Raw genomic sequence first — 12,654 nt, forward strand, 5'->3', positions numbered from 1 at the left:
AAAGTTAATCGGAGCCGTATAAATTTAGCAAGCCGGCATTGAATTGATCACATGATAAGCCTGCCCGTCTTTCTTACATTCTACCGATGAAATTTTCCACTTCTTGAATTAAAATCGACTCATTGTTTTTTATTTCAAATTGACCAGCGTTTGATTTTTTTTAAAAAATCGTTTAAATTTGAAAGTCTAAAAATAATGCTATGTCTAGATATTGACTGTTTTTTTTGGAAAAAAGTTAATTTCTTCTGTTTCTAAATTTATTAGTAGGAAGGATTCCGATTGCACGTTGTTGAATATTTATTATCGGATGTCTTTGTTCTATGAGTATTGATTCGGCTGGTCGTAAATTATAATTGTTATTAATGTAATGTAAGATTTCGACATTGTGGTCCAAGATTTGTCTAGTAATTTTGGTTTTGTGTATCTCTTTCATGTGATTCTTTATAGCGCCAGTTTGTACGGGCATCGTGAATCTTCTCGATAACTTGGTTGGTCGTCGTCATACCAATATATTCGGAAATGTGGTGCCCACGCTCACCAATATTACATTTGAACAAATATATTAGATGGCTATGATCCATTATCGATTCTGGTTTACTAGTGCAGTTGTTTTTCATCATAAGAGATGACGTTCTTTGCTTGGAGTAGCATATATATGTATTGTATATATAGAATATACCAGACAAGTTTTTGACGTTTGACTTTTATAATTTGTTTAAAAAATTTTAAATTCTTCAGTGCAATTTATAAACTGCAATAAAAGCACTCTAACAAATCATTGTTCATTACTTGGGATGCATCAGTCTAGTCTCGGTGTTTGTTCAACGGTTGGTTGCGCGACTTTAAACAATCTGCCGCAACCAGGCAGCCACACTTTCAAGGCATGCAGTTCAAAGTAAGAATGAACAAGTTAAACATACACACAGTGTGTGCGTATTTTGTCATGTTATGTTGGATAAATAACTTAATAAAATAGACAAAAGTAAATTCATCTATATTTATTTACCCATTTATTTAGATGCATGGACATCGCAAAAAGTGCATGTGAACAAATTGCTGTTGAGTGATTAGTTTTTAAGTACACCCTAAAGATGCTCGGTCATGGTCACACAATAAAAGCATCAACTCATCGAAATAAATCAAAATTTCGTGGAAATATTTGCACGCATGCAACCGAAATTCTTTCGATATCATGATTTATTAGATGTTCACAAACGGAGCAATTTGTAAGTGAACCAATGCTTTGTGTGAATTACACGTCCGTAAGGAGCCTGTCACATAAATCAGGTACTCATTTCAATAATGGACCAACACGAAGAATCGGAAAGTTTGATGTATTTGCGCGCCGTTTGTTAACCACGTTTCTGAGTTGCTCTTTTTTTAATTTGCGAATCCATCTTTTAAATCCTGGGACCTTTAAAATGAAGAAAAACTAAAAAGTGACTTATCATTTGTGGAGGCATGACATTTGAGATCATTTTTAATTACTGCCTTTAAAATATTTCCATATTTCAAAAAATATTTAAAAATAGAAGACAAACCGACATAATTTATAAACTTCATCAAAAAAAGTTTCAAAAATTTATACCAACATAATTTATAAACTACATCAGAAATAGTTTAAAAAATTATTCTACGTAATTGGTACGACATTGTAAAAGCGTAATTTATTGTTATTGTTGCCTGCCTGAATGAAGCCTTGTTTAAATTAAATTTCAAACCCGAAGCCTTATTTGTCTAAATTTCAAAGCACTCGACCGATTTAAAAATATCATGACGTTGATGAATTACGAAGCACATTTTTAAACAAGCTAAAACAAATGAATTTCCTCCCGGCGTTACCTAAAAATTGACAATTTTCATTCAACCGCATCAAATCGTATGCAGAATCACCTAGCTAACGAACTTCTACATTTTTACCTTTTTAAATCTTTTTAGACGCAGAAGGGCTTTTAATTAGTCTACCCTACGCGTACAAAAAATATGCAGTCACACAGGCAAATATGGCAGGATAGCGACCAACGATTCAAATATTGTTATAAAATATAATGTTGTAACGAACTCTGAATGTGAATGATCATCGTGAATGAAAATATTGCGAATTATTCAACCTTCTTTCAGATCATTGCAATCGATAAATTGTTTAGACGGTAGGGAACATCAATCTGACACAATTAACAACACCGTCTGCAACGACAGCACTGTCTTCAGCAACAACAACAACGTACCACCATGAACAACAACACTCACAACAACGACAGCAACAACAACATTCTCCATGGTTGCAGTGAGAAGACGAATGAGTTGGGTTTGTTGGTTCTCGACGGTGGGTTCTTCCTCGAGGGTTGTCTCATCCCGATACTGGCTCTCGTCACTGTCATCACCAACAGTATCGTCTGTCTGGTGCTTACCTCAAAGGTGTGTGTTTGTGCGTGTGTGTGTGTGAGTGTGTTTGCGTGTGTGTGTGTTCGTGCGTATGTGTGTGTGTGTGTTTGCGTGTGTGTATGTGCTTACGAGTTGTTTGTTTTGTCGTCTGATCCTTTTAAGATCATGATTGACAAATGGTAACTACCACCTTGATATTTTAAAAGCATTTGTTTTATTTACATAACATTAGGAGTATGAGACAGTTTATCCATGTAAATTATCCATTGATTTGTTTAATGTATAAATTTATTATTCTTAAATTTGTTAATCACAATATTTTATATTGATCAGTTTATTCACAATGAAGTATTCGATCCAGAAATATTGCTAACTATGTTAGGAAAAGTAGTTAGAATTATCATTGATACAGTGGCCCCACAACGCTACGTGGTCTCGAAAAATATGCCAACTTCAGCGTGATTTGATGAAGGTTGCCAACTGGCAAAGAAACGGTGTAGAAGGGCTGAAAGATTTTATCGGTGTTATCCCAATGAAATCAAAGGAAAATATTTGCCGACACCATTCTATATAAATTTATGCTGCTACTCTCTTAGTTTTCTTGTGCTCTTATACATTGGAGTATGCTTAATTTTACGGTGTTGGCGATCAATTTACAATTCTAAAACTTCTAAAACTTTTTGCTAGTTCCCGTAATTCCCTTTTTGTTAAGAATAGGTTTTCAAAATGTTTAACTTAATGACTTTTTTTGCAAATTTCTGTTTATTTAAAGCTATAATTTACACAGAATCTAACCTGTTTTCTTCTTTCATGGTCTAGTGGGGGGAAGGCATTCCCGCATCCCCCTAGATTTGCCACTGCCTTCAGAACGCTTAGGGTGATGGCTTACAAGACAACGGATACAAAACTGAAGCATATCATAAGATTATTGTAGTTGCTTGTTTTTTTTTTGTTTTTTTTCTAAAAAAATATCAAATGGACAAATAAAATTATTTATTTCTAAAAAAAATTTTCCTACCAATGTGGTTTCTAAGTTTTCGATTTTCGTCAAGCGTTGACAGCTGTCTCATGGCTGACAACATTTCGACCGCCGGCCGAGTTTTGGAGTTGATAAAATTTCATTTTAAATTTACTTACGTCTATAAGATTTTTTGTGTCTTTTCAAATAAACTAGTTTTTTTTAAACTAGTAAAAATACAATATTTTCTATTTTTAATAAATTTTCAAGAATTTAAAATAAGAGCAACCGTAGGATTATGTTCGACGTTCATTGTCTTAGTTAAGTTAAATTATTCTCCTTCACCGGGTAACAAACAGACCATCAAAATAATTAAATAGAAATTGCATAGCAAGACAAACCAACTCACAAATGAACGTCCGTACAAACTGCAAGCACAAAAAACACTGACATAGTAGTGTCCAGTTTGGTCTTTTTCTCTTAATAATACAAAACTTGAATGAGGTTGGCAATGTGGACATTTTGACATTGCTGACATTCATATGTATGTGTATTTGTGTGTGGTGTATGTATGTGTATTTGTGTTAGTGTCTGTGTGTGGTGTTTGTATGTGTATGCGTGTGTTTGTGTGTGGTGTATGTGTGATGTTTGTGTGTGGTGTGTGTATGTGTGATGTTTGTGTTTTAGTGTAGGAAATTTAAATATGCCCCTATAATATATTATATACAAATGTATAACGTATATATCCGTACAAGTGTATGCAGAATGTCGGAGTCGGAGGTTCTTAGAGACACCTGGATCGGAGTCGAATATTTATCGTCTCAGAAAAGTTTTTAAAAACTAAAATTGACGTTATTTATAACCCGAAACACTTTTTTAGCTCGAGTTTTCAGAAAATGTGTATTGAGAAACGCAATTATTTATAATAGTTTGGTCTAGAAATAGTTTTGTAATCTTTCCTTAACCATTTATCATATGTTCTTCACCAGTATGTTCTCAACTTTTGCAAAGGTTTCAAATAATAATATTTTAATTATTTAAGTCATCAACATGTTGCATTTAATTAAATCATGCAAATATTGTATTTAATTAAAACACTTTTGCCAATACAGAAGATGTAGAAATATTTAAATTTGGTAACTGCTGAGCAACAAATAAAAAATGTTTTTAATACAGCGCCGCGAACAACAACCATTGCACAACAGTCCAAAAATATTTTATTTAGTATTTTGTAGGCACAAATTTAAAATAAATGCAGAACAACTAAGGAAAAAAAGTCGGTAAATTAAATTCCTGATTTAAAACGTGTTATTCTATTATACGATCATTCATTTTATCATACTTTTGCCTATATGTGAGTGAACTGATAAAAATCTTGATCTTAAGTTTTGTTAGATTCGTTGAAAAAATGACATCATTTTTTTCCATAAAAATGTATTCAACAAAAATCTCACAAACGTTATTTTTTAAGAATTGTAACGTGCTACACCCAACACAGTAATAAACATCTCTGTGCGTGTGTGTGCGTGCGTGTGTGTGTGTGTGTTTACGTAGGCGTTTAGCATATTTTTTTATTAAAAAGTAATTAATTTGGTGAAATACAGATACAAACACTTAGCAGCAAAAATAAATTAGCTTCAGATTTCTGTGACTTTGTTCCGTTCCAACATAGATGAATGATTTCCATATAACTATTTCCCGTCTTCTTGGAATCGAATATTTCAAAAATTTGAAAAGAATTCAGTCGGGTATAAAATTTTAGTTTGAATTTATAATAAACCAACAATTTTTATTAATGATTAATTTAACTTTTGGTGTTTTTCAAGCTGAAAATGGATGTGAAAGCAGAGGCGTAGGCAAGAGGAGACTCAGGGGCTAAACCGCCCTAATGGAAAATTTCGGTAGGGTCAAGGATAAATAGAATGAATTTTTTTTTAAATTTGGACAAAACTATTTCAACCCCCACCACAATTAAATTAAGTTTCAAAATTCTGGATCCGCCACTGTGCACTACGTAGACGGGTTTATTATCTTCTGCATTTCGTTTCAACCTTTCAATTGCTTGACTCATAAAACTTAAATTCATCATTTCAATTTTAATGTTGCAAGATTCAATGAATAGTAACAATCATTAAGCGAGATCATGCAGGCAGGGTCATCATCTGAATGTAATCATACACCATTTCAAACAAACAGGCAATTAAAAAAATCAATTCAAATATTAAATGTCAAAAAAGAAGTTTAAACTTGAAAAACACGGTAAGAAGTCGTTCAATTCTTGTGACAATATGGCGAGATTTGACGTGACCGAATAATTTAAAATGACGCTTAAATGTTTAACGACTGTTTAAATTATTTAAAATAAACAAAAATACTTTGAATAAAATAAAATACAATTTTTTCATCTAAAATATCCTAAGAGAGTTTAATTTTGGGCATCACGGAGACATTTGTGAAATGCCATGATAATCTCATCAATTTTTTCTCTCCTTAGAAGTTTGCCTAATGGCTGATTGTTAATATCTTATTAGCGAGAAATGTTCGAGAGAATTTTTTATCCAATAACGTCCATCAGCCCTCAAGAATAGCTGGCTGGCGTTCGACCGATGAAATTACTTTTAGTTGTCTTTTTTTCTAATAAAACAATACTTTCTTTGTAATTCCAGAATAATCTACACATGTTTATTAAATTTTTCAAATTTTAATTTTTTTATTCCGCCTCCACTGGAAGGAACGGTAATGAATTTCTAAATTTTCGCGATAAATCACGAATGAATTTTTAAAGAATGCTTTTTCGATGACTTCATAATTGTAGCCAGGTGCTTCATGTTTGTGCTCTTTCAATTTTCCCATTTCTGTTTTTAAAATTTGACAGGCGTTTTTAATTTTTAAAAATTATATAAGTAATTTAGATTTCTACCTGGAATTTTTCAATGACAACAGCAAAATAAAAATTACTTAATTACTTAAATAAAATACTTCAAGACTTTTTTGTGATTCATTTAAAAAAGACTTCATTAAATTTACGTTAAAAAATTACCCAACCAACAGAGCATGATCAGTCCGACGAACGTTCTCCTGGTTGCCATCGCCTGTTCGGACATGTTGACCGGATCCACTCCTGTTCCGTTCTACCTACACTTCTACGCCACGAACCTCCACAAAGACTGGCTGCCGTACAACTGGTGTGCCACTTACCAGTACTTGACCGAGTACTTGCCCACCATATTTCACACTTCTACAATCTGGCTGACCGTGGCGCTGGCAGCACAGCGTTACATTTACGTGTGCCACCCTGTCAGAGCCAAGCTTGTTTGCACTATCAAAAATTTTGCCAAGTTAGTTGATTGTGCCTGCGAGTATTGTCTGCTCTGATGAGTTTGATGATGTTCCGTTAATGGATGTGTTCAATGTAAGGTTTATTTATACAATGATCATATCAATGGCTTATAAAAAGTTATATTACGTAGTTATTTAATGTATTTTAATGACTGGTACATATTTTTCAGGCGCATATAAACAATGTACAACACTTTCTATACATACAAACAGTAAGTGTACGATAATGCGTACCTACTTGTCTCTAAGCGGTGTGTGCATATTTGCAAATTTCTGCCTTAATCTCGTGCACTGCTCATGGTCTGACGGAGAACAAATATTGGAGGAGTGCTTGAATAAACACGGATCATCGATTGCTCATTGTACTGCGGAACAACATTTATACTTGTCCGGCCCATATCTATTATTCATTAATTACTTGGCGACGTTAATTCACTGACATGGATTCTAAATATACTCATTGTCTAACTGAATGATTGTGACGAACATTTAAAACGTAAGAAATCATTTTTGATGGCTTCATAAATATATGAAGTTTCTAAAAATTAATTATTTAAACGTTAACCTAACTAAATGTGTTACTTAAAAACCTTTCAAATGAATAGAGTATAAAGAAGATTATCAAAATTAATGAATAAATCAAATAATTGGGGGCAGCGGGGTAAAATAATATTACCTCAGTATTAACTGAGTGTGAGTATAATGATGTATGCGCTCTCATGCTGCGTTGCATTTTTCAACTTTTAACTAAATTGATTGGATGAAAATTTTCAACGCTCAGTCTATGATTCCGCTAGTTTCATTTGCTGTGCATCAAAATAAAGTTCTTGTTTAATGAGGTTCATTATTTTTGCAATAGAAAATATTTTATATTTTAGCAGGTGTACTCATTTTAATGCAACATACTTTTTTCAAAAATAAAATGTCTAACAGTAATTTGCATGTGTGTAAATTTTACACTTTCCAAAGTAGTTTCATATGAAAATTTAATTTGCCGTTAAAAATTACTTGAATTTCAATTTATTAATATGTAATCGATACATAAACGAACGTTGTTGAACGAAACGAAACAGTTAGGTTTAAACTTTCACGCATTCATTCTTACATGAGGATTGTCAGTTAGGAATACTATTGTGACAAACAACTGGAACACCAACACGAACACTCCGCTGCATTGCCAACAAATTTAAAAGTTAAAAAAGTTCCTTATTTATTTATTAGTATAAAAATGTGGAGTTGGCTGGTATTACAAAATTTGAAGTTGGATTAATGTAAAAAAAGTAGTTTACAAAAACATTTCAAGGTATGAATAATAATGATAATACTTTTTCAAAATTAATGTGCTCAAATAAAATCAATATGCCCATACCAGAGCCACAATAAACGTTTTAGCGCACATGGGGTTACTCAAATTTGACAAACTGACCATTAAAGTATTTTATAAAGCAGCAAACTGAATTAAGAATCAAAATACCAAACGCACATAAAACCTCCTAACAACTAAATATACCTACATACATGTGTGTAATAAAATATAAAAATAAGAAGTATAAAAAATTTATGTGAAACATTCAAATTTTAAAATCTGGTAAAATAAATTATAATCTGGTATTATGCAAAACAAGTACATTTATCAGGCTGGTTTGTATGTTTGTTTTGCTTACATTCGTTGTTTATACAATGTACCTATATGTGTGTGTGTGTGTGTGTATTAAAGGACTTCATTTAAATACTCATAAATAAAAAATTAAGCCGACACTTGTGTGAAGTTAGATGGTGGCGCTGCCGAATGGTGTGACGTGCATGAGCACATACTAAACAAGCTTAATCGCTTAAAAACATAGTTTAAATTTTTTTGACTTTTTTGGAGTTGAAGTCATATTATATCCATGGTTGAAGTATATAAATTTCAAGGCAAATGATTTGTTATTTTAGAAATTCAATACCATTACAAAACAAATAAGCACGTATAATTGGCCGCTAGATAAACATACGTGCATGTATATGCATGCATGCATTAGCACGTGGCAATCAACTGGAGACTCCATTAAATAGAAGAGAGAAAAATTTAATTATGAAACAAAAAAAGAAATTTAGTTACTGTTTGATGAGAAAACTGTTTGAGTTGTAGCGGAAATGTGAGTTACGAGCAGAGAAAGAGCATGAAAGTGGTAGTGTGGAAGATGCACCTGCATTAAATCTCTCCTGCCTATCGCGACCTCCGGCTGTAAACATGACGTGAAAACAGTTACGCTAGCCGAAGTTGTGAGGCACTGACAATTATAAAATTAAAACATTTCTAGTCAGGCGCCAAATAAAGGATCGGCAAGGCCTCACGATGTATGTGTTGTAGTGTTTCAAACGACTGAATTTGCAAAAATCAATTTCTTTTAGAATAATTTTATTAATGTTTTTATGTAATAAGTTATTCAAAGGCCAGAATTATTTTACGAAATTTTTGGATTGAATGAATTTTAAAATAACAAGCAATAAACTGTGGAATATTTCGAGTTTTGGTTTAGAAATTATTGATAACAGAAATAAATGACTGTAAACATTTGAATTATTTTTCAATTTATAAAATAATAAGATGAATTTTATTTTTTTTTTACAAAAAATCTCAAGTATGAAATTCCGAATATAAAAAAAATCAGTAAAAATGTGTTGGAGTGAATTATTATTGTTATTATTATTATTATTATTATTATTGTTATTGGTGTGTTTGTAGCGCCCTTGAAAATGATCTCAGAGGCGCTAACAATTATTGCAGTACATTGCGTAGGACTTTATTAAAGCAATGCAAAGAATAGAGAGAGAAAGAGAGAGAGAAAGAGAGAGAGAGAGAGAGAGAGAGAGAGAGAGAAAGACAGGAGCAAGCCTGGACAAAAAGATGGTGTTTCAACCCTTTACGAAATTGAATAACAGACGATGCAGAATCACGAACGTTCCTAGTCTAACCATTCCAGACAGCAGGCCCCATTACGGAGAAATTCTTTCGACTAAAAGCCAAGTTTGTGCCATGTTTGACTCAGCAATGGCATTGTTCTAGGAGTGACTCTGTCGTTAAATATTTAAGGGCAACTCCCATAATACATTTAAAAACCCTTAAACATATCTTGAAAATAACTCTTTGATAAACTGGAAGCCAGTGAAGAGCAAAAAGGCCACCTGAAAACAACCTTGCAGCCCAATTTTGAACCGATTGCAGTCCAGACTTATTTACAATGGACAGGCCGTGATATAGACTATTGCATCAGAGCAAGACATTGAAGAGTATGCTTGCTTATAAATCGTTTGACGCGTCTAAGCCTACGCAATTGTCCAGAGCATTCTTTCGGAACTGCCCTTGTATGAATGTTAAAAGACATGTTACTATCAAAAACAAGTCGCAGGTTGCGTGCAGATGCGCAAAAAAATAGAAATAAGAAGGATTTTGATTACAGTTGCAGGTGCAGCAAGGATTTTATAATTATTTGCTCAAGCATTTCAAAGTTATGGTTAAAAATAGTTTGGTTTGATGAGGAGCTCATTTTTTAAATTTAAAAAATTGTTCTATCCTGTTCTCTCTCGCATTGAAAACCTTTTTTTTTTAGTTTTCAGTCATTCATCATTATCAAACAAATTCACGAAGCCATTCTATCTTTTCCGCCATGTTCCGCTTATTATCTCATGCAAGACATTTGCGTTACGTTGTCATTCTACCCAATTCAGCTGTCAAAACAAATATGACTGATGCAGATTTTGTGTGTGATGTAGATTGCAAATTTTTTTAAATTATTTAGTTGAATAAAAAATTTCAATTATTTTATTTATTATGGAGTAGGACGGTGTGCCAATTAAATCAGTTTATCTGTTTTAAAGTATTTGTTGCCAGACACAGAATAATGTTGTTGGTTTATGTAGGTGCTGCCTTTTGTTTGTTTTATTCACTTTGATTTTGACCTGTCAAAACGCAGTTTTCCTAAGTTAATTTATCAGAAAAATATTTTTACTCAAATAATTAGGCATTTAAAGTAGTTGCAATAAAACAATAGCAAAAGCAATCTTGGTCATTGATTGCTTTAAAAATTTTTGTTGAAAAATATTTTTCAATACTTAAAACTGTTAAAAGTTATCTTCTGATTCAGAAAAATGTTTGTCCAGTTTGCTGCCCACAATTCAGAGGTTCGTACCTTCCAACCCCTTCAACAATCACTGACAGTCAAAGATTTGTCTGCCGTGTTCGGATGGCAGCTCTGATAACTGCAGTATCTGAAATTTGATTTTTTGTTAACAAATTTCTCGGCACGACAGGTCTGTCTTAGGTAGGTAAGCAATATATTCGTTTTAAACTTACTATTTGACTGTCAATCAATTTTATGTTTGTAATGAGTTTTAAGTTTGAAGTTTTGTTATGACAAATTGTCTTGCAAAATAAAATATAAAAACAATAACTTGAAAAATGTCTTTTGAATAAGTGCCTTAAAAAATCCGTTTTTTAATTTTAAAATTACTTTCTGAAAGTTTATAGAAAGCAAAACGTTAGAAATTTTTATTTTCCATTTAGGAAAGAAAAGTTTGTTTTTTTGAAATCATTCATTTAAAATGTTTCTTTTATTTTTTTTACCAAAAACTTTCAAAAAGCAACAGATGAAATGTTGATTTTTCATTTTCAATTTTTACCTTTAGAAAACTTATCACGCAAAAAACTTAGCCCTCCTTTCATACAAAGAAAATTTTAAAAATTTTTTTGATTTCTCTTAATATGAATATATTTTTTGTAAAATGATTGTTTGTTTCTGAATTTTTAATTTTGAAATACTACTGAAAAGACATGTTCGTGAAATTTTATTTGCTGGTGACGTTCGAGTGATGACCCGCTTCAGCCCAGTTTTTGTTTTCAATAATTTAATTGCATTAAGCGGCGAAGCAATGTTATTCAGGAGTGAAAAAACTGTTAAGCTGCTCAAACTAAAATTAAACTGCTACAGGAGTCTACAAACAAAATTACTAAGAATCTCGTTCTAAATAATTTCAAACTTTTAATTTGTTTTAAGTGTTAATGCACTGACTAGGTTAAAAACTAGAAAAAAACCTTAAAAAATTTGTTTTAAAAAATTATTAACTAGTGTGCTATAAATATAAGTTGGTGTAAAAATTTGAGTGGCGAATTCTGAAATTTGCAGTAGATGAGCTTCAAAGTATTTCATAATCGTAAATCTTCGACCTCTATTTTGCTCAATCAACCAATTTATGGTAACTTTTAACGTACAAAATGTTTGTGCATTAGCCAAGTGGCAATGTGTGAGCATCGTCTATTAGAAGCTTTTCCTGTTAGGACTGAATTGATTTCAAAAATAATTTAGTAAGGATAGCTATGCAAAATAAATCCTTGTGAAGTGCTTTAGCGCCTGCACCTACATCCTTCTTGCCTGAAATAACATTTGAAATAACAACGTCCCTCTTCCTTGTCACCAATTTGCTTGAATCCACACCAATAACACGACGACGATACACTTCACATCCTACCTACTACGATGAACATTGGAATCTAAAATTTGTTCGTTCCGACTGAATTTGTTGGAAGATGCTTACATAAACAGTAGGATTCAACTAAAAAAACTAAAAAGTGCTGCTGAGTGTTAAGTAGAAATAACTTGGATAAAAGATCTGCACAGATTTTTAAAAAACGTTCAACATTCACAACCAAATTTTTTTTCAGCCATACGATTACAACACATATATATATATATATATGTTGGTAATAGACCATAATTTTTACAATATTCTATAAATTCTACCGAATGTTTGGCGTTTAATATGTTTGTAGTTCGTTTTAAGAATTTAGAATTTTGGTGTTGGTGTAATTCGCATCAAAGTTCAATTTTACAACACCAAAGTTAATTTTTACAACGTCAAAGTTCATCTTGACAAAGTCATTATTTCCCTATATATACAGCAAGGAGCACTGATGATGATTCATTCGGAATCGA

The 12,654-nt window shown here is 32.2% G+C and overlaps 2 protein-coding genes across 2 annotated transcripts; both read left to right on the plus strand.

Annotated features, from left to right (window-relative positions):
• Nucleotides 1–794: 794 nt before the first annotated feature.
• HELRODRAFT_163336 (hypothetical protein) lies at nucleotides 795–2,671 on the plus strand (the record flags this gene model as incomplete). Its single annotated transcript, XM_009027231.1, has 3 exons — nucleotides 795–895; nucleotides 2,262–2,418; nucleotides 2,618–2,671. The coding sequence occupies 3 exons, from the start codon at nucleotides 795–797 to the stop codon at nucleotides 2,669–2,671; spliced, it is 312 nt and encodes a 103-aa protein (XP_009025479.1).
• A 3,726-nt stretch (nucleotides 2,672–6,397) lies between these two features.
• On the plus strand, nucleotides 6,398–7,121 carry HELRODRAFT_163337 (hypothetical protein; the record flags this gene model as incomplete). The annotated part of the gene is made up of 2 exons (XM_009027232.1): nucleotides 6,398–6,681; nucleotides 6,896–7,121. The coding sequence occupies 2 exons, from the start codon at nucleotides 6,398–6,400 to the stop codon at nucleotides 7,119–7,121; spliced, it is 510 nt and encodes a 169-aa protein (XP_009025480.1).
• Between the last annotated feature and the right edge of the window lie 5,533 nt (nucleotides 7,122–12,654).

The sequence above is a fragment of the Helobdella robusta genome (assembly GCF_000326865.2).
Source record: "Helobdella robusta unplaced genomic scaffold HELROscaffold_5, whole genome shotgun sequence".
In the NCBI taxonomy this organism is placed as follows: domain Eukaryota; kingdom Metazoa; phylum Annelida; class Clitellata; order Rhynchobdellida; family Glossiphoniidae; genus Helobdella; species Helobdella robusta.